Below are 19,526 nucleotides of genomic sequence, written 5' to 3'. Positions count from 1 at the left end.
TTGATTAGATTTGAACCACCAATCCTGAAGTTAAAGTTTAAGGCATAAAACTGTTCAGCAATCCACCCACCATATGGTTTGCTTCAGTGTAGGCACGTGTGCTTCGTCTTTGCTTTCTTATTTGAAGCTATTGATTGTAGAGGAATAATCACACTAAGCAATTTGTTTTAATACACCACTTCTATTAAGGGTACGCTACAGTTGCAGCAACCATGCATCTTTCCTTGGTGCTTTTTTAAGGTTTCCAAAAGCTTTTCAAAAGAAAATAGATGATCTATGCCTCAAAAGTCTCATATTTGCAGGGTTTTTTTCAGCTCTCTCTGAGGAATGACTCTGCTGAGTGTAAATGAATAAGCAGTAGCTTTGCAAGGGGGTAATAAATACCAAGGCATGCATTAAATGGAGTTGCAAGGATTATGAAGAGGCCGCCTTTGCCCAAGTTAAAACAGTATATATATAGTTCAGACTGGAGACCTGAGAGAAGCTCCAGTGCCTAAAGGGGCTGCAGGAAAGCTGGAGAGGGGCTTGGGACAAGGGCCTGTAGGGACAGGCCAAGGGGAATGGCTTGAACCTGCCCGAGGGGAGACTGAGCTGAGCTCTTAGGCAGAAGCTGTTCCCTGGGAGGGTGCTGAGGCGCTGGCACAGGGTGCCCAGAGCAGCTGTGGCTGCCCCATCCCTGGCAGTGCTCAAGGCCAGGTTGGACACAGGGGTTTGGAGCAGCTGCTCCAGTGGAAGGGGTCCCTGCCTGTGGCAGGGGTTGGAGCTGGAGGAGCTTTAAGGTCCCTTCCAGCACAAACCAGTCTGCAATTCTATGATGTATTTGGTCTTTAATTCTGAGAACTAAGTTTCAATACAAATCAGAGCAGGAATACAAGCACTTAGATAAATAGTGGTCTGGAAAGGCAGCTTGCTTTCATGAATGAAGATTATTCAAGGCTCTGTGCACTCTGGAAGTAAATTTAGGAGCCCGGACATGCTGTGTACTTCTTGCTGATGCAGGAGGTTTTCATTTGAGATTGCAAAGGAAGGAGAGGGGGGACCTGCATTTACTGTTGTAGGTAAAGGTGAGTTTTCCTCCAACATCCTCTGGTGGTGGAGGGCACAAGCAGGGATGGCTCTTTGGGGGTGAGTGGCTCTTCATTGGGGGGCGGAAGCTGATGGCTTTGCAAGGTTCTGATGTAGAAATGGAGGTAAGTGTCTCTCCAGCACAGCCTTCACACAAAGGATGCCTTGACAGGACTCTCAGGATGTCGTTTCTGAAACAGTAATAGAGGAAGCATTTCCTGCCCCAAGGGCTACAATATAAATATAATAATGTGCAAAACCAAACGCAATAAAACAAATAGATGACAAGTTCTTCAGGAAACCATGATAAGGATGATACTATTAGGGAAGCTTTTCAGTTCTTTTCTATTTCTTAGATGAATCACAATCAGTTCATTCCATCTGCTCAGAGTAGAGAGCTTGCGTCCTGTGTTAGCAGTGGATATGAGTTCCCCTTGCTCAACCCTGGTCAGGATCTGGTCCCATTGCTGTTGTTAATACAAAAGAGATGTGGTCCCAACAGCATCTTAGAGGATTCAGTGGGGAAAGTTAAACTCAATTTAGATTACATATTAGTAAAGAAGCTCTTCCCTGGGAGGGTGCTGAGGCTCTGGCACAGGGTGCCCAGAGAAGCTGTGGCTGCCCCATCCCTGGCAGTGCTCAAGGCCAGGTTGGACACAGGGGCTTGGAGCAGCTGCTCCAGTGGAAGGGGTCCCTGCCCATGGGAGGGGTTGGAGCTGGAGGAGCTTTAAGGTCCCTTCCAACACAAACCACTCTGTTATAATCCTGTTTTGTACAAAGCCCTAATTAGAATAAAAGCTAACACAAATAACCCAAGCATCACTCCAATGCTGTTTCATTGCAGCTTCTTACTCTGCTGTGGTTTTCCGGCCCCATCCGGGCATAGGGATGCTCACCTTGCTCCTGAAGCTGCATCTCCTGCAGCAGTTCTTCTGAGGCCTGAGGTGGTTGTAAGCTCCAGAAATCATTGCTCTGGCTGGGAAGTGGTGTGGTTTGGTTGCTATGGTTGAGGATTGAGACTCAAAACTTTTGGCTTTTGGGGTTTAGCTGTGGTGTGGCGTTGCTCCAAGTGCTTTCACGTGCTTCTGTCCCCATCCACCATTAATCCTCACTTTCGATTTAAGTGGGAACGTTTTAAAGTGCTTTGAGCCTCTGAACAGCAATGGATGGGCAAGTGTTATGTTTGATTTATGGGATGGCATTTTGTAGAGAAATAGTCCTCTAACATTGCACATCCTCTGGGTCAGCAGTGCTGGTGTCTTGGGAAGATGGTGGGAATCTAATTATTCCAAAATAGCAACTTTTAGGAGGTGAGGAAATGACTACACCAAAACTATTGTATGCCATCTGCCTGCTAAAATACTTATAGAAAACATGTTTCCTGGCATATAACTTCCCAGCCATATGTCTATTGCATCATTCACAATTAAGTTAAATCACCCTTAAATACTTGGCCCCAATCCCAGTCTATGTGAACAAACCTTCATCACCGTCCTGTTTGAAATGTGGACTCTTGATCCTGTACATGTTTAGTTAGAATTGGCTCAGGTGTTGCTAACCTCATGCAGCTGACACAGGCTGAGATATTTCATGTATGTGGTTCTCATTCTGGTGTTGAAGTTTTCCACCAGAAGGATTTGTTAGGGTCTGAAAGGAGGAAATCCTTCAAGTGACTTTAAACAGAGGTTTGAGTGGAGAGTCCTGTCAGTGAGAAACGGTGGTATCTTCTGCTCATTGGATAAACAGGAGGAAGAGCCTGGTTCCAGCTGGATATATACAATATGCTTGGAGGTGTGCACACAGATACACACATCCCCAACTGAAGAGCTTACCCACTTCCCAGCATCTCTGAAACATGAGTGCAAACGGACACCAGGCCACAAAGCCTTGTGGTTAGTCTGGGTCCAAGGAACAGGGTGAATAAGTAAAGTGATTGGGTTCTTTTGGCTCTTCATTTGAGGATATGTCAGATTTAGCTGCTGTGCCTTGCAGCAAACAAGTTCTAAGGCATGATCGGACATACTCAGCGCACACAGTAGGCATGAGTATTAATGAAACCCTACATCTTTGACACTAGGAATGTCATTGCAACACAGCCTGACTTCCAGGGGAAACCAAACCCGGGTGCTTCCCATGCTTGCTGTCTGACAGACCCGGCCACTGCCTATTTTTAGTCCAGCTCTCTATTTTTAGCCTGGTTTTGAAAGGTGAAATACAACCGGCAGCCAAACCCGGATGAGCCTCTTGGTTTCTTTCACTCAGGAGCCTGGAGCTGTGCTGGAAGAGAATGGCAGGAAGGCTGCAGGGCAGAGGGGAGAGCCCCTGGTGCAGGCAGGGTGGGCAGGGGACTGGCCACCAGTGGGGAGCCACCATGGGGCTGGTTTCCTGCAGCCCCCATGCAAACAAGAGGCTCAGCACCAGCTGGCTTGGTTTATTTTTTTCCCTATAATTCACTTATTTTTAGTGCTGAAATGCCATTTCTAAGCATTTCTGCCTTCACTGGACAAGAGTGGTCCTGAGCCTTGTCCTGCCAGAGGCAGCTCCACAGCTTTTCTTGATGCTTTTCAGTGTGATGGGATGTTAGTTCTCACCAGATGGTCTTCATCGGATGTGGCTGATACTTTGAAATTTCAACTCTTTTATTTTTAGTGGCATTATCCAACCCAAATTCTCACTTTAATAGGAAAGAAATTAATAATAATCTGTTATTTAATAGGACTTTTGTCTCATTCTGCTTTTCTCATTTCATCTTTGGCATAGATTTTCTAAGCAGACCTGTGTTATGTACTGAGTCATGCGCTTCCCTGAGTGTGTGTTTGAGACAGGGACAAAGACAACATGCTGGTGGGAGCTGCTGGAGACAGCCAGGCTGTGTCCATGCTCAGGTTTTACACCATGGTGTAGACCATATTTTACTGGGGTATTTTGGACTTTAACAGAGCTGTATAGCTCTGTCATGCAGTAATAGATTACTGCACATAATAGAAGTCTTTATATAGATGCTGGAGCACATTTCTTAGCTACAGATGTTTCCTTCCAAGAGATGTTTCCTGCCATAGAATCACAGAATGCTTCGAGTTGGAAGGGACCTTTAAACATCATCTCCTCCAGCCCCTGTCCCATGCTACAAACAAAAGCTATCGGCATTTTGTCATACCAAGAAATGTGTGTATTAGAAATGCTGTTGGGGGATTTCTTTGTGCATAACATGACCCTGCCTTCTGTCTTTTATTCCTTTTCTGTCTGTAGGAATGTACTAGGGGCAGCCACAAGCAGATAATACAGTAAGCAAGCTCTTGATTGTCTTTCCTTCCATAGCTGTTTTCCTGGCCACCTCATTTTTGGATTTCCTGTGACTCCTTCAGTGACTGCACCATTTAGCTGCAAAAGAAAAGGAAGAATCCAGGCTTAAGTAGTTTGGTTTCCCAAGCGCTCATATCTTTTCTTTGTTATCCCCAAAGGCCAAAATTGTTAAATTATGATTAAGACATTTCTGGTATTTTTGGTGTCTCCAGACATAAAAATTAAGAAATAGAAACTGCAGGTATTTTTAAATTAAAAAAATAGATTTTAATATGTATATATATGTATATATACTTAATCAGTGCTTTTGGAGGTCCTCATGTCTCTTCCAGGCTGTGCTAGGGTGTATTGACTCAGCTCCATTTGCTGCCTGCTGCAGAGCATCCCTCACCCTTCTAAGTGCAGTGCTGGTCCCACACGTGTCTGCAGTGCACCTCTGGAGAGAGCCAGGAGCAACCATTCCCACTTGGTAAAGTTCAGCCTGATAGCAAGATGTAATTCAGTGTTTCTGTACTGTTGGTAATGTCTCTATAATGTGTTATTAATGGAAAGGAGGTCTAGGATGTTACTGGTCTTGAGTCCCTCTTCTGCTCCAGGTCTGCCTGTGGGTTTTTCTTTCCCTCAGCCCTTCTCTACACTGTTTCATTCTCTGTTTGACCACAGGCAATTCAGTGAAGCTAATGGAGCTCCTTCTCTTCAGGTCAGTGATGATTTCACATCCTTGAGTTCTTTGCTTAATTCACTGAGAAAATCTGTGGTTCTAAAGTCAGTTTTAGAATCATAGAATAGTTGGATTGGAAAGGACCTTAAGATCATCCAGTTCCTACCCCCTGCATGGACAGGGACACCTCACACTAAACCATGCCACTGTTTTCCGAGTTCCCCCTTGCCACTGGCGCAGCCCTGGCACTGTGCATGGGGCTGGACCGGGGGGTTCTCCACTTTCCTGCTCTCATCAGATGGTGCTTACTCTGCTTTGAGGGAAGTTTAGGAGCAGGCTCCGCTCTAATCCTTCCCTCCGGCTGGAGCACACTGCATCCCTGCCTTCCCTCTAACAGAGAGTAAGCGGCTTGCAGGAAAGAGTTAAGCCCAGCAAGAGGTAAGCCCAGCAAGAGTTAAGCCCAGCAAGGCTTTGGGATCCTTTGCTGGGGAGAGGGTTGCTCTTTTGTTTGTTTTGAAGCGCTGGCAGGGAAGTGGGGAGGAGAAAATTACCTAAGAGATAGTGAGGTTGCCATGAACTGCATAAAACTGTGAAAGGAGAAACTCCACCTCAGGCTTGAGCCATAAGCACAACCCCTGAAGAGAAACCCACCCCACAAGTGAGTGATCTCAAAGGCTTGAACTAAACCCAAGCAGCTCCATGAGCTCAGAGCTGCTGCAGGACTGAAAGTGTAAGAGCTGTCACCGCCAGCTCCAGTTGTGGTGGGAGCTGCGAGCAGGAATGCTGTTCTTGGGAGGTTTAAACATCATGAAGTGGAGGCAGCTTTTCTGGATTGCGTTCTGTGTAGTGGAGTTGTGCGGTGAGTATTGACTGCAGCGACTAACCAGGGGTACAAGCACTGAGCAATAGAGACTACTGCATGGGGCAACTTCTTTGTAACTCGTGGAACAAGGAGGGGGATGTGTTTTAATGGGTGTTCAGTGGTGATTGCAGTTTCACGCTGCAGTGATGTTCTACATCAGGCATCCCCCCCAACACATTCCAAGTGATACGCTGCAAGCAGAAAACGCTGCTGGGTTGAGAAAGAGGGGAATCAGGGTGGAAGAGCTCCCTGTGATATTACAGATAACAGGAGGGGATGCTGATGCAGCACGCAAAGCGGTGGAGTGCAGCCACAGTTCAAGTCGTTTCTCAGTCTGTCAGTGTAAATTAGCCTTACTTTTGTTTTGTGGTGGGAGCTAAACATTGTCTGAAAATCAAATCAATCTACATCAATATTAATATCTCCTATTCCAGCTCTTCAAATATTCATCATATGAAACAGTGAGTAATGATACAGGGATTTTCTTGAGCTAGTGCTTTTTAAAGGGTTATATTTTAGGGAAATATTATCATTTTGGTCCCAAACCCAACAACCATGAAGTAATAAAAAGGGACTTAAAAATGTAAAGCAGCACTCTGTGCCAGGACCCCAGGTGTCTCCTGAAATGTATTTTTCCTTATTGACACAGAATAAGGAATAAGTAGTGAAAGAATTTGCTGTATTTTGTTCTCCTGTTTCACGGTGCTCCTTTCATGTTCCCTTTGCTGCCAAGGTCTATTGCTCATCAGAGCCATTGGGCCTGACCCTCCAGTCTCTGTTAATGTTATAGGAAGAAGAAAACCCCATTTTATTAGAGAGAAATAGAATTGAGGACTGGCTCAAGGGTGTAAGGCACCTGACATGCAGAACCTGAGCTCCTTGTAGTACAAAGCGCAAGTGATAAAAAGCTGTGCCTGTGTAAAGGCAAAGGTACTGGGTGAGAGCAGGTTTAATGCTGCAAAATGTCATTGCTGGTGCTGGCACAGCCAATGCTCCACAGTTCTGCAGGGTATTACAGAGCATTGTCAGCACTGGCTGGAGGTGGAGGAGGTTTGGGTCTGTGCAGAAGTAGGGAGCTCACCCCCAGGCTCTGCTCTTCACCTCTCTGGGGGGTCCCAGTGCCTTAAGCGGAGGTTAAGGTTGGGCAGCTCCCTATGGAAGCCCCAGGTCTGAGGGTTTGAGTCTGGATTGGCTCCTGGAGAGCCAGGTCCTGAAACACCTTTGGTGAAAGCTGCATGTTTAAGGGGGTGCAGTTCTTCCTATGAGAGAAGCTGTGGCTGCCCCATCCCTGGCAGTGCTCAAGGCCAGGTTGGACACAGGGGCTTGGAGCAGCTGCTCCAGTGGAAGGGGTCCCTGCCTGTGGCAGGGGTTGGAGCTGGAGGAGCTTTAAGGTCCCTTCCAGCCACTCTGGGATTCTGTGATATTTGTACCTAATACAAACAATAATTGGTTTTGGTCTTTTCTCTTTTTTTTCTTACACATTTTTAACTCATCTCTGCCAAACTTGACTTTCTAAAAGAATCTCCTTTTCTTGTCCTTTTAAAACATTCCTTCTTCCCTTCATCCCTTTTGCAAGACATAGAAATGTAAAAGTGAGGGAAGGGAAAAGGAGCTTTCAAACTCACAGACCCTTGAGGGATGTGACTGCTCATTGTCCCCGGGGGGCTCCCAAGCTCCCAGTGCCAAGGAAGCCCCTTGGTGCAGCAGGTCGGGGGGTCCCCGCAGCCCCTGCGTGACACCAGCCCCACACCCATATCCTGTCTGTGAGAAGGAAAAGGGGGAGGGAAGGGGTTTTTATCAGATATTTCCAGAGGGAAGAGGGCTCCACCCGCTTGAATTCCTGCCACATGGCTGAGAGCAGGACTGGGGAGGTGTGAGTAATGCTGCTGGAGCTGCTGCAGGGAGCATGGGATGGCTGTGGCCATCCAAACGTTCCTCATCCTCCTCCTCCATAAGCAGTGTGGGGCCAGGTCACCTTTGCTGCAGCTCTTGTAGCTTCTAGAGCACTGGCTGAGCTTGGGGAAAGGCTTTGTTAAACACAGCAAAGAATTCAAGGAGCTATCCTGGTTCTGTGTCAGGGCACTGGAACAGGCACCCAGTTACCAAAGGGTTTGCCAAGAGGTTTTTGTATCAGCCAGGATCAGTGTAGGAACTGGAATTGCTGTTTGGGAAGCCCCTCTGGGTTGCACCTTCCACCTTGCTGGGAGGGATGTGCAGGGGAGAATCAGAGAACCATGGAATGGTTTAGGTTAGAAGGGACCCTAAAGCTCCTCCAGCTCCAACCCCTTCCACTGGAGCAGCTGCTCCAAGCCCCTGTGTCCAACCTGGCCTTGAGCACTGCCAGGGATGGGGCAGCCACAGCTTCTCTGGGCACCCTGTGCCAGCGCCTCAGCACCCTCACAGGGAACAGCTTCTGCCTCAGAGCTCAGCTCAGTCTCCCCTCTCTTGGGCAGGTTCAAGCCATTCCCCTTGTCCTGTCCCTACAGGCTCTTGTCCCAAGCCCCTCTGTAGCTTGCAAAGCCCCTGTGGTGGATCTGCTGCAGAGTAGGGCACAAGTGATGTAAATGTCTCTCCTGTTTGCTGAGCCTTTGCCATGGCAGAGTTTTGCCTTCTCTGGTCCAGGTTTAGTGCTCAGGGATGAGTGTTGGATCAAATCAACTGCTTTAACATAGATATTGTTGCTGAGATACTTCCTAAGCCCCATTATTAAAATATCTTTAAAAATCAGAGGCATTTAACTTCCTAGCTACGAGATGGTGTTTAGGCTTTTTAAATGGGTAAATACAATAGTGAAGCACAGTTTGCTTTCACATACCCACACACTTTAGCTCCTGCATTTGCCAGCACTCCCAGGTGAAGATTTCTCTGAGGTTAATAAATGGTTTGGCTTAAACTCTCAAGCCCTTCATACTAACAAATGGACTGAGTTTAGCAAGGGCAGTAAAAATGTGTGGTGCAATTAAATGACCTGCTTCAGCTGAGCACCATGTGGATTATCCAGCCCACATCTGGATCAGTTTTTATCTCCTGAGTCCAGAGGTTTCAAACTATTTATCCATGTTTTCTATGAAAAGGGCCTGCATATGCTACAGTAAAGGGGAGGAAAAGCAATACAATGTGACAGGTCTTCTCACAGCTGACACTGAGCAATAACCCAGGCTTCATTTTATGATGTTCAGCGGTGAAAAGACTTTGCTTAGCAATACCTCTGGTGCTTTATGAACATCTGGAACAGCTCACAGGTTCTTGGGTGGCTGCAGCACTTGGGGAGGTCAAGTCCAGGGGCTCCATTGTTCTGGTGATGGGAAGTTCCCTGCGCATGTCCACGCAGATACAAAGCTGTGAGCGAAGCACAGATTTAACTTGAGCTGCTCCTTGTGCTGGGCACGGAGTCGCGCCTCCTGCTTCCCATTTGTTCCAATGCATCAGAAACGTGGTGATTTAAGCAGCTGGAACTGAAATGTCTGAGAGAGAAGAAACTTCTGGCTTCGATAGGAGCCAGAACCTCAATCCCAGCTCCAGACACCTGTGCGGAGCCCTCGGCACAGCCCCCCCTCCAGCTCCCCTGTGCTCTCGCGCCCAGAGCAGCTGCAGCCTGCAAGGGCCTGGGATGGGATGGGATGGGATAGGACAGGACAGGATGAGTTAGGATGGGACAGGATAGGACAGGATGGGGTGAGACAGGATGGAACGCGATGGGATGGGGTGAGATGTGATGGAACGGGACAGGATGGGATGGGATGAGATGGATGGGATAGTACAGGACATACGAGATGGGATCGAATGGGATGAGACAGAACAGAGCGGGATGAGATGGACGGGATGTGCCATGCCCATAGGGCCGGGCTGGTGTACACTCCCCCTCAGCACCCACTGGCTGCAGGGAGAGCCAAGCAGCTCTTCCCCCTGCCACCCATGGCCAAAATGGACCTCAGGGATCTCGGTCTTTGCTTTTCCTAAACCATCCAAGTTCTCTGCACCTGATAAAGCAGATACTGACATCCCGCATGGAAGAATTCCTGCCAGGACAATACTACAGTGTGCAACACATGAGTGCATGTGTAACGGGCAGGGGATGCTGCCCTGGTGCCAGCGCCGGGTGGCTGATCAGGACCTGTCAGTGCTGCTCCCTCTCGAAGGCTGGTTTGGAAAGATGAAGTAACTGTTCTTGGAGCTCAGGCTCCCCTGGGCAGAAAGACAAATGGAACAATGCATTTTGTGAGGGTTTCTCGAGTGTCTGAGTAAGAATCTTAAACAGCAAAAGCGCTGGAATAGAGACTGAAGGTGTTCGACAAAAGGGGAAATGGATCTTACAAACAGAGAAGGTTAAGGAATGGGAAGCGATGCGTTTTCACTGACTCATGTAGTTCACTTCAGGAGGAAAAGCTGGAAGTGTCATCTTGGTACCATACCAGGAAGCAGTATATAATGTTTAAGTTAGAGCAGCAAACCATTCTCCAAACATTCTGTTTTACCTCCAAAGATGTTTTCGCTCATGAGTCAGTGCTGATCCCAAGCCAAAGGGAATGTTTCTATTTACTTTGAGATTGTGCCTGCAACTGCAGATCCAGCTTATTTTTCCTGAGGCGTATAAATGATCTCTTCCAAGACAGTCTTTCCTCCAAGGATTATAAAGCCAAACTTACTATGAAATCCAGCTTTGTGCAGAGCTTTCTGCATCCCTCGGTGAGGCTGAGGATGGGGAGGGATGAGGGCAGAAATGAGCTGGTCCTCCTCCAATGCTGCCCCAAGAGCCCTCTGCACCCCAAGATGCCTGGGGGCAGGCAGGGGCTCAGGGCTGGGGGGACACCAGCCCCTAACATCTTCCTCTGCCCCCAGGTAATGCTTGTGGGAACACAACAGACAGCCCCACACTGACGGCCACAGCATCACAAGATGCCAACAGTGCAGCAGCCACCGGAGCTGCCCCTGCAGCCACCAGCAGTGCTGAGCTCACACCACAGACATCTGGTAACTGTCCCCCTCGCTCCTCGCAGTGATTCCTGGGGGTGTTTGTATTGGTAATCAGGTTTATGAAGTGCATGGGTTTGCCCTAAGAAACAATGGAGTTGGTGCAGGGGTTGTGGTCTCAAAAAAGAGCCTGATAGTATGGGAAAAAGCTTTCATCCTGGCCCCACTGGGGACAATCCAGCACTGCGGTCCTCAGGACAGGTGGATTGGACCCATTCTGTTCAAAACAGCCAAGGGACAAAATGCTCATTAATATTTTATCTTAATATACCTGTTATTTGCTCAGCAAATGGCACCCATCAGAGCTCTGCCAACCTTTCCAATAGGAGGCCAGGGTTAGGATCTGAAGAGTCTTGGAGCAGGGATGCTTGCAGAGATGTGTGGTCCCCTTTTCTCACGCTGTCTGAAGTCAGTATGTCTTTCTGAGGAGGAGATGAGGGTGATGCAGGGTAAGGCAGGCCATGGTTATCCTTGCTGTGGTGCAGTGTATGCCCAGGAAATGAGCCTATTGTAAACAGATTATGAAGTGCTTGTAACAATTAGGTAACTGAAGCAAGTCGAATGCACTTTTCTTACACAGCCACTAACATGTTCTGGTATTGTTGGCTATGACAAATCAATATTGTACTGGAGTCATCGCAATGCCACGCACTGATTTTAGAGGACTTAAGCTTTCTCGTGTCTCCTTTTCATTGCATTTCTTCACAACTGAAGCTGCTGCCAGGTCTCTGGCAGCCAGCCCCACATCCCAGGGACCCAGCAGTGAGCAGCCAAGCCCCCAGCCCAGCCGAGCCCACACACAGGCACTGGGCACTCCCTCGGACCCAAACCACACCAGTGAAGGGGTCCCCACATCTGAGAGCCCAACAACGCATCCCAGCACCGTGGCAGAAACCCCAGGGTCCGGGCAGGCTCTGGGGAGCTCTCCTGCCATCACCTCGGGGCATCCTCTCATCCCAACTGCAACCACACCACTGCACAGGGCCAGGGACAGCCTGAAGGTGAGGATGGGGCTGTGGGACTATGAGGGGGCTGGACCCATCTCACAGCAGGTCACTGATAGCACTGCTGTGGTTTTGCCCTTCCAGCCCATCACGTGCCACAATGTCAAAGAAGTGAGTGACACTGGAGCCATCTGCTTGCAGCTCAACGAGACCAACACTTGCGTGAGTTGCAGCCCTGTCTGGACACCCATCTCCAAGGGGGGGGGGGAACTGCAAGCAAATGCTCTCAGGCTTGCAGTGATGGGGTCACCCACCATAGCTGGGGCTGGTTTGGGGTGAGGAGCTCACACTGTTATCCCTAGGGCAGAGCATCTGAGCTGTGGGGATGATCCCAAAGGGATGATCCCAGCAATCCCAGGGTAAACACATCCTCCTGGTTGCATAAAACCTCCTTTTTAATGATTAAGCTCTGGGGTCAGTTTAGCTTTTAAAATACCTCCCACCATGTTGAACGGGAAATTGCCTTTGTTCTTCTCCTTCCTCTTCCCTGTTGGGAATGCGAAGGCCTTTTTTTGTCTTGCCAACTGCCCTAGGAAAGGAATCAGGGCATCTGAAGGAGCAGGGGTGCTGATCAAGTGGCTCCATCTGCAGAGTCCTATGGGAATCCCAGGTTTTCTGGTGCCCTTGGCCTTGCGCACCAAAAATGAAGCAGCTATAAAAGCAGGAGAGGGTCTGGCTGTGGTCCTGGTGTGGGTGGGAGGCCAGAAACCTTCCACATTGGAGATATAACCTGTCAGAGAGGTGCTGGATCTTGTGGCACAGCAGACTTGGAAATGCCCTGGATCAGTCTTAGTGCTGCTTAGCCACACTGCCACCACTCAGGGGGAGCGAGTTCTTGCTTGGCTTTGCTCTGCAAATGACATTGAGACTTGCTCCTGTTCACAGGGGCTGTGTTTTAGCAGGAATTCACATGGAAACTCCTCCGAGAGCAAGTGGTCACAGATGCCATCTAGTGGGAAAGGACACTTGGGCACAGGGACAGCACCCTTATCCACACATCCCCTTATCCATACATTTCATGCCTACACAGACACAGATGGATGCACCTATAGCATACAGGGTATCCTATAGAGCCATGTCTAATTGCACACACTTCCCTCCTTGTGAAAAGAGTCCAACTGCCCCACTTTCAGCCATGCTTTTATGGGAGCTTTCACCCCAAAACAAACGTCTCCCTTGCCTCTACCTTATGGAGTGGGAAAATCCAGCTCAGGCTCAGCAGCCACTGAACCTGGGAACCAGATAAGAGGGGAGCAGATAGGAGGGACCATGTCTCACTTTCCTGCTTGGCTTTTCCCAAAGCAAATGAGCAATGAGCTGGCACCCAGCACTGCTAATTGCAAGGGGAAATTCTGACACTCCGATGAGTTCTTTCCACAGCAGAGAAAGGAAAATACACACTTGGGTCTCTTGTTCCATCTTGGCCTTTCTCACCCCAAGCCAAGCTCGATAGAAACAGCTGAAAATGATTTGTTTGTTATTCTCCCATGGATAAGTTCCTGCATTTCTCTATGCTAGGAGGATGAGGTGATCCCAGCACAAGGCTGAGGCAGTTCTAAGGCAGAAAGAGGAAAGCACTGAGCCTGGTGGCAGGGGCAGGGATTTAATGGGAGCGGGTCTCTGTCTTGAGGGAGGGGAACAGCCACAGCTCAGATGATGTCCCCAGGTAGGAGGATGTTAGGGAAGCTGTTAAGGTCTTTTAGCAACTGTGGCCTTTATGCAAGCTGTGGCTGAAAACAGCCCCAAGGAGAAAGCCTGTCCTGTCTGCTACAGAAACTGGCCTGCAGAAGAGGAAGGCTGCAGCTCCTCACTCCTCTTCCTCTTCCACCCAAGAGTCGGTTCAGCTCCAAAATTTGAGAAATTGGTATTATTTTTGCCTAGCCTTTGATCAGCAACCTAGCAAAAACATTGAAGACATTTCCTAAACAGGAAGGCTCAATGCTTCTTTGTTATTTCCCTCCTTTCCCAGCCCCTGCCTGGGACTCTGAAACAATAGGGCTCTTCAGGCGGCTGTTTGAGTCCAGAAAGTGGAGAGACTTGCCATGCAATTCATATCCTAAATTTAGCTTTGCTTAAATGCCATTTGCCAGAGTTGCTATTGATATCTTCATTTAATTTATTCTCATTAAGAAACAAGAAATGAGCATCTGCATTTCCTAGGTATTGGTACTGGGGCTCAAAGCAGTGGGGAATGGGGAAGTGAAGGTCTGACCCCCAGCCCAGCAATGATTGTCACAGCACAGAGAAGCCACCAAGACACCAAGGGTGGATGCACAACACTCCCATAGCAGCAGCAGAGCTGTGATGGTTGGTTTGGTTGCTTCAGTTGCTGGTTTTCTTGCACCTCTTGCAGAAACACTTCCTAGAGATGAAGGGGTCGGACTTGTGGAGTGCAATATGTGAGGAGGGTTCCCACCGTGTCCCTTCCCCCTGCCAGATCAAGCTCGCTCAGTCTGAGGTGGATCATGACTGTATGCTCCTCATCCTCGTCGGTGAGAGAGGTCAGTTGGGTTGATGCCTTTGGCTGTCACTGATGATGGCCTTGATGCGAGAGGCTGTGGGACACAACTTGGAAGGAGGCTTCTCTCTGCAGCTGCTCTTTCTTCTGGGGTCTTCTGGATACACAGAGCTTTGGTGTTGCTTCAAGAGCAGCTCCTCTGTGTTCAGCAATGGGCAGGCTCCCCAGTGCTGACTTTAGCTGCAGCATGACCCTCTATGTGATGTGCCTCTCCTGTTTTAAACCTTGCAGATCCTGCTACAGATATGCTCCAGGAATCCCACTGGGAAAAGGTAAATTCCTTAAGCAAATTCAGCTGGGAAAAGAAGGGAGGCCCAAGAAGCTGGAGAAAAGAGGCTTTTAGATGGTCAGTTAAGACCTGACCCTGCTTCCATCTCAGAGGTGCTTGTTGAGTGTTGGCACATGAGATGGTTAGATCCCAACAATAACTGAGGATGTAATCAGCACTTTGCTGCTTCAAAGTGGTACTCTGGCATTAAGCAGTTCCTCCTCTCAGCACTCCAGTGAGGCTGCCATTGGCTTGGAAAGCTGAGCTCCAGGTGCCTGCATAAACAGCAGCCAACAGAGCTGAAACAGCACAAGTGTTTGCACTGGAAGTGTTTGTCCCTGGCAGTGTTCAAGGCCAGGTTGGATGGGGCCTGGAGCAACCTGGTCTAGTGGAAGGTTTCCCTGCCCATGGCAGGAGCTGGATGAGCTTTAAGCTCCCTTCCAAGCCAAACCACTCTGTGATTTGATGCTTTCAGCAGCAGATGCATGCTCTAAATCTCAGGACCTGCACACTCTGGTCCAAGGGAGAACATTGGGCAGCAAAGCCCCGCTTTGTTTACATGATGTTTAACAAGGAGGTGAAGAGCAGCATTGTTTGAAGCCTGGTGCCTGTTCCGCACATGTTTTCTGTTTGTCAGACTCCCGGTTCTCTTTGGTGGTTTATGTTTTCCAGTTTGGAATAAAATCCCTCAAACGGGGGAGCGTGAGGAACCACCAGGACTTTTCTCAGAAGACCCTGATTGCCTTGGTCACATCTGGACTCATGCTGGCCTTCCTGGGCTTGGCTGGATACTTCCTGATGAAGCGGCGGAGCTGGAGCCCGGCAGGAGAGAGGCTGGTCAGTGCTTATAGATGGCAGAGCAGCAGGTAGAGATGAGCCATGGGGTGTCCGGGTGGGAGAGGAGGGGGCTCAGCACCCACAACCTGCATGTGTGTCCCCAGGTCCTGCCTGGGCAAGGAACAGACCAGACAGGGTGAAGGGAAGCCTCTTGTGCCTTCAAAACTTATCTGGTTGCTCCTGTGGGGAAACAGCCTCTTTCTTCCTCAGGCTTCTAGGTCTAACACCTATTTTTGCTCAGCAGTAAGAACTCATCCAGCAAGACCCCTCCAGAGACACCGAAACCTTATGAATTTGTCATTAAAAGTGACGCATTTTAACTTTCCATTCGCTGCGTTTGAGTTATCTGTCTGTCTTGTACCAATGCTGTAATAAAAGCTGCTTCTCCCTCTCACTTAACAAGCAATGGTAATAAAATACATCAAGAAAGAAAGAGGCAGAAATTTCCTATTCCTATTTTCCCCCTTCCAGGCAGGCTGACTGCTGAGGAATCTTCCCTACCAGTGGCTTTTGGGGTGTGATTCCCTTTGTAAAGTGAGGATGGGGCATGCTTTACCCTCATCACTGCTTGTGGGCATGTGGAGAGTTGTGTCCTGGGAAGCTGTTAGGTTATTTCAGTGCCAGAAAGGATGCCCTCAAAACATGCAGATGGGAAGTGCATGTGTCAGAGGCAAGGATGGTGCAGCTTGGGCTCTCAAGCTTGGATACCATCTTCTGGATGCTGGGAGCAAGTGATAGGCAATGTAAATCTGTGACTGCCCATGGAAATGCATGGGAGAGTCAGACCAGTTTTTGGGTGAGATGTGTCCAGCACACCTATCTCATTGCCATGGACAAGGGTGTCATCAAAGGGGCTGAGCACAAAGAGAAACTCTGCAGCCTTTGGGGGTGGGTGCCACCAAGCAAGCAAGGAACAGGGCTGCCTGCTACTAGCCAGGGGCCGCTAGTGCCCACTGCATTGCTATCAGGCCTGCCACAATCCAACACATGGGAGATATCGTGGTAGGGATGGAAGATATTGCTCTGCATCCTCCAGAGGCATCTGCTCCTTACAGCAGCAGCAGTAAGCAGCCACACAGCACACCTTTGGACTTCTGCTGGCACCTGGCTACAAGTTATAGATGTATTTACAGGCTGAGAGAAAGGACAGGGAAAGATAGAGAGGCAGTTTCCATAGCTTTCATTCCATGGTGCTTCTTATTTAGTTGAAGTGGAAAGCAAAGGTGGTTTGTCATGGAATAATAGAAGGGTTTGGATTGCAAACCCAAGCCAGGGGCAGCTCCAAGACCTGGTTACAAGAAAACACCCAAACCTGACAGCTTCCCTTTTCAGGTCCTGGAGAAAAACACAGCACAGTTCCTGGCTGTTCCTCTTGCTTCATCTTGCCATAGTTCAGGCCCTCTGCTCCCCTCCTCATCAGCCAGAGCAGGTTCCCATGCCTGCAGTTGTTTGTACCTCCTGTCCAGGAAGCGCAGGCAGCCAAGCCGCTGCCTGCAATCAAAGCCGGTCGCTGTCAGCCCTTTCCCTTCCTTAACTCTTTGTTATTTATGTACCTGTTTAGGCTGAAGACCCATATTACACGGAAAACGGTAGCCAGGGGAACACAATGTTGATGATCCCTGCCCAAGAACAACCGGAGCTGCAGGAGAAGCCAAACCTCAACGGCGGCACTCAGGAGAATGGGACTGGCCAAGCATCCTCCAAGAACGGCCACTCGGGCCGGCAGCAGAGCCCTGCTGACACTGAAATGTGAACCAGGCTGAGGTGCATCCATCCTTAGTGTGAACCAAGAGGGGAGCAGAGACAGGGGAGGGCAGGAGTTTGCTATGGACACTTAGGGAATTGCAGACCTTTTATTGCTACTATTCTTATTCCTGTGAAGAACTTCCAAATCAGCCTAAAGCACATGAAGCACCAAAGACCTGCTGCTCTGCCTCCTCCTCCTCCTTCTCCCACTGACCACACAAGACACTTTGCAGCTCTTTGTCTGCTTTTGGTGTTAGAATAACGTGAGAAATGCAAGTGCCTTTCGTCCTGGAAGCTTTTAAGCAGAGGCAGACTCAAGGTGCAGAAGCTTTGAGCCAGACTTGAAACACCCGAAGTTTTGGTGGCAGTGTGTTAGGCTGATTAATGTAGTTAAATTGGGATTTCAGTGACAAAAACCTTCCAGGTTTCAGATGAGTTTGGTTATCAGAGTTGTTTTTAATCTTGTCTTTATGTGTAAGTGCAGGATTTCTTCTTTTCTTTTAAGAACATGAGGCATTTAATCCCCCTTCTCGTGCTTTAGGTCTCCTTTAGTATTTCCTACTCCAGCAGAATTTGCTGAAGCTCTGTGTAAAACGTTCCACATGGATTTGAAGCCTGAAATGTGAATAGACCTCAAACTTGTTTCTTTTTCAGCCTTATCAGTAGTTGCGTTAAGAGTAAAGATCTCCCCCAGTCTCTTCATGTCAGGGATTGGAGATAGCAGTTTGATGAGGCAGAGCCAGCAAGCAATGAGATGGAGAATACCTGATCTGGTGGCTCTGCAGATGCTTGGGGTTGGTTGTCCCACCACCCTCCCGACACAGGGAGGGCTTTGGGAATAAATGATGCCAAAGGCTCCCAGTGGGATGGGTGCTAGACCCAGAGCTGGCTCTGCTCTGGGGGTTTCTCCTCTGCATCAGCAGCAGGTACATGAACAAAATGAGGTATGTTTGTCCTTCGGTAAGTGAAGACCAACAGCACAACCCCAGCTCTGCACTGCCCAAGCTGCATCACCGAGGTTGAGCTTGGTGCAGCTCAGTGAGAGCCAAGGACCAGGGGTAGGTTTGTGCTCAGCCCAGGCAAATGCAGCTCAGTTTTAGGGAGCCAAAGCTGGTGTGGCACAAGCCTGGTCTTGATGGTGCAAGGCCATGAGAGGCTGCAGCTCAGCAGGTGCTGGGCAGACCACAATCCCTGCTGGCACCTCCACATCCAAAATAAGGACTAAACCAGCCCTTGAAGCTGATCTACACCCTCACTAGTGACATTATCACCACCTTTTCTCAGTGCTCAGCACCTGAGGGGAAGGCTTTGGTTTTGGTACAGGGCTTAAAGGGATGACAGCAACATCCATCATTACCTGGGGCTGTTTCCATGGGTTCAAGAGTCATTTAAACACGGTTTAGAGTTCAGGTTTTGTTTGTTTTGGTGTGAATTGATCCTCCCAAATCTCACTGTAAATAAATCCCAGTTGAAAAATAAAAACTTGACTATTAAAATGCAGTTTCTCCATTGTGTCCTTGGAACAACAGTGTGTTTATCCCATTGAGATGCATGGCTCTGGCTGTGCCAGCGGGATGAGAGGCCAACGCCTCGCAGAGAGGCTGTTTCCCAGCAGCAATGCTATGACTAAAGGCTGTGGCTTGTCCTGTGCACACTTTCCCTGTCTTTCAACAGCATGTTTGCAGGGTAAGTGACGTACAGCAAACCATAAAACCTTGTTTGTTTAATTTTCTGGTGTTTAATATGCTCAGATCATTCCTGGTCCAGTTTTATGGAGTGCAGACCCTGCAAGGTTGGGGTCTGACCTGACAGTGCAGGGGGTGTGTGCATATGGAGATCATAGAATCATAGAACCCTAGATTGGTTTGGGTAGGAAGGGAGCTTAATGCTCACCCAGTTCCAACCCCTGCCATGGGCATGGACCCCTTCCACTGGAGCAGCTGCTCCAAGCCCCTGTGTCCAACCTGGCCTTGAGCACTGCCAGGGATGGGGCAGCCACAGCTTCTCTGGGCACCCGTCAGCACCACTGCTTGTTTTACAGCAGTCTGGGGCAATGTGACCCCCAACAGATCAGCTGCAATGGGAACAGGTGCAGGGAAATGCAGCTCCTTTCTTTCCTTCTCTCAGGATAGCCCTGGAGCAGCATTCCCAGCGGCTGGATTTGCACCCTGGGGTCGGACAATGTGCAGGGATTGGCTTTTCTTTCTTGGCAGCTGTTTATCTACTCGGCACTACTCACTGCATCAATAGTGGGAGATCTAATCAAATGTCAGGTGCGTTTTTCACAGCTC

At 48.9% G+C, this 19,526-nt stretch overlaps 1 protein-coding gene across 3 annotated transcripts; it reads left to right on the top strand.

Moving 5' to 3' along the window:
• Positions 1–5,610: 5,610 nt before the first annotated feature.
• Positions 5,611–18,717, top strand: CD34 (CD34 molecule). 3 transcript variants are annotated; one of them, XM_031043878.2, is made up of 8 exons: positions 5,611–5,888; positions 10,731–10,862; positions 11,577–11,863; positions 11,951–12,028; positions 14,220–14,367; positions 14,616–14,656; positions 15,325–15,489; positions 15,734–17,038. In XM_031043878.2, the coding sequence occupies exons 1-8, from the start codon at positions 5,810–5,812 to the stop codon at positions 15,734–15,736; spliced, it is 933 nt and encodes a 310-aa protein (XP_030899738.2). In that variant the 5' UTR covers positions 5,611–5,809; the 3' UTR covers positions 15,737–17,038. The 3 variants fall into 3 exon arrangements, with proteins under 3 accessions (XP_030899738.2, XP_030899737.2, XP_030899736.2); XM_031043877.2 differs by having other exon boundaries at positions 15,731–17,038; XM_031043876.2 differs by lacking the exon at positions 15,734–17,038 and adding an exon at positions 17,051–18,717 and having other exon boundaries at positions 5,612–5,888.
• Positions 18,718–19,526: the final 809 nt, after the last annotated feature.

The sequence above is a fragment of the Melopsittacus undulatus genome, chromosome 16, assembly GCF_012275295.1.
Source record: "Melopsittacus undulatus isolate bMelUnd1 chromosome 16, bMelUnd1.mat.Z, whole genome shotgun sequence".
Taxonomy (NCBI): Eukaryota; Metazoa; Chordata; class Aves; order Psittaciformes; family Psittaculidae; genus Melopsittacus; species Melopsittacus undulatus.
The sequence above is the reverse complement of the archived record's forward strand: the minus strand, read 5'-3'. Positions and strand labels throughout refer to the sequence as shown.

Coding starts and splice junctions, on each gene's coding strand:
- CD34 (XM_031043876.2), top strand. CDS start 5,810: ATGCTGTTCTTGGGAGGTTTAAACATCATGAAGTGGAGGCAGCTTTTC. Junction 14,368..14,615: donor CATCCTCGTCGGTGAGAGAG/GTCAGTTGGGTT, acceptor TAAACCTTGCAG/ATCCTGCTACAGATATGCTC. Junction 14,657..15,324: donor AGGAATCCCACTGGGAAAAG/GTAAATTCCTTA, acceptor TATGTTTTCCAG/TTTGGAATAAAATCCCTCAA.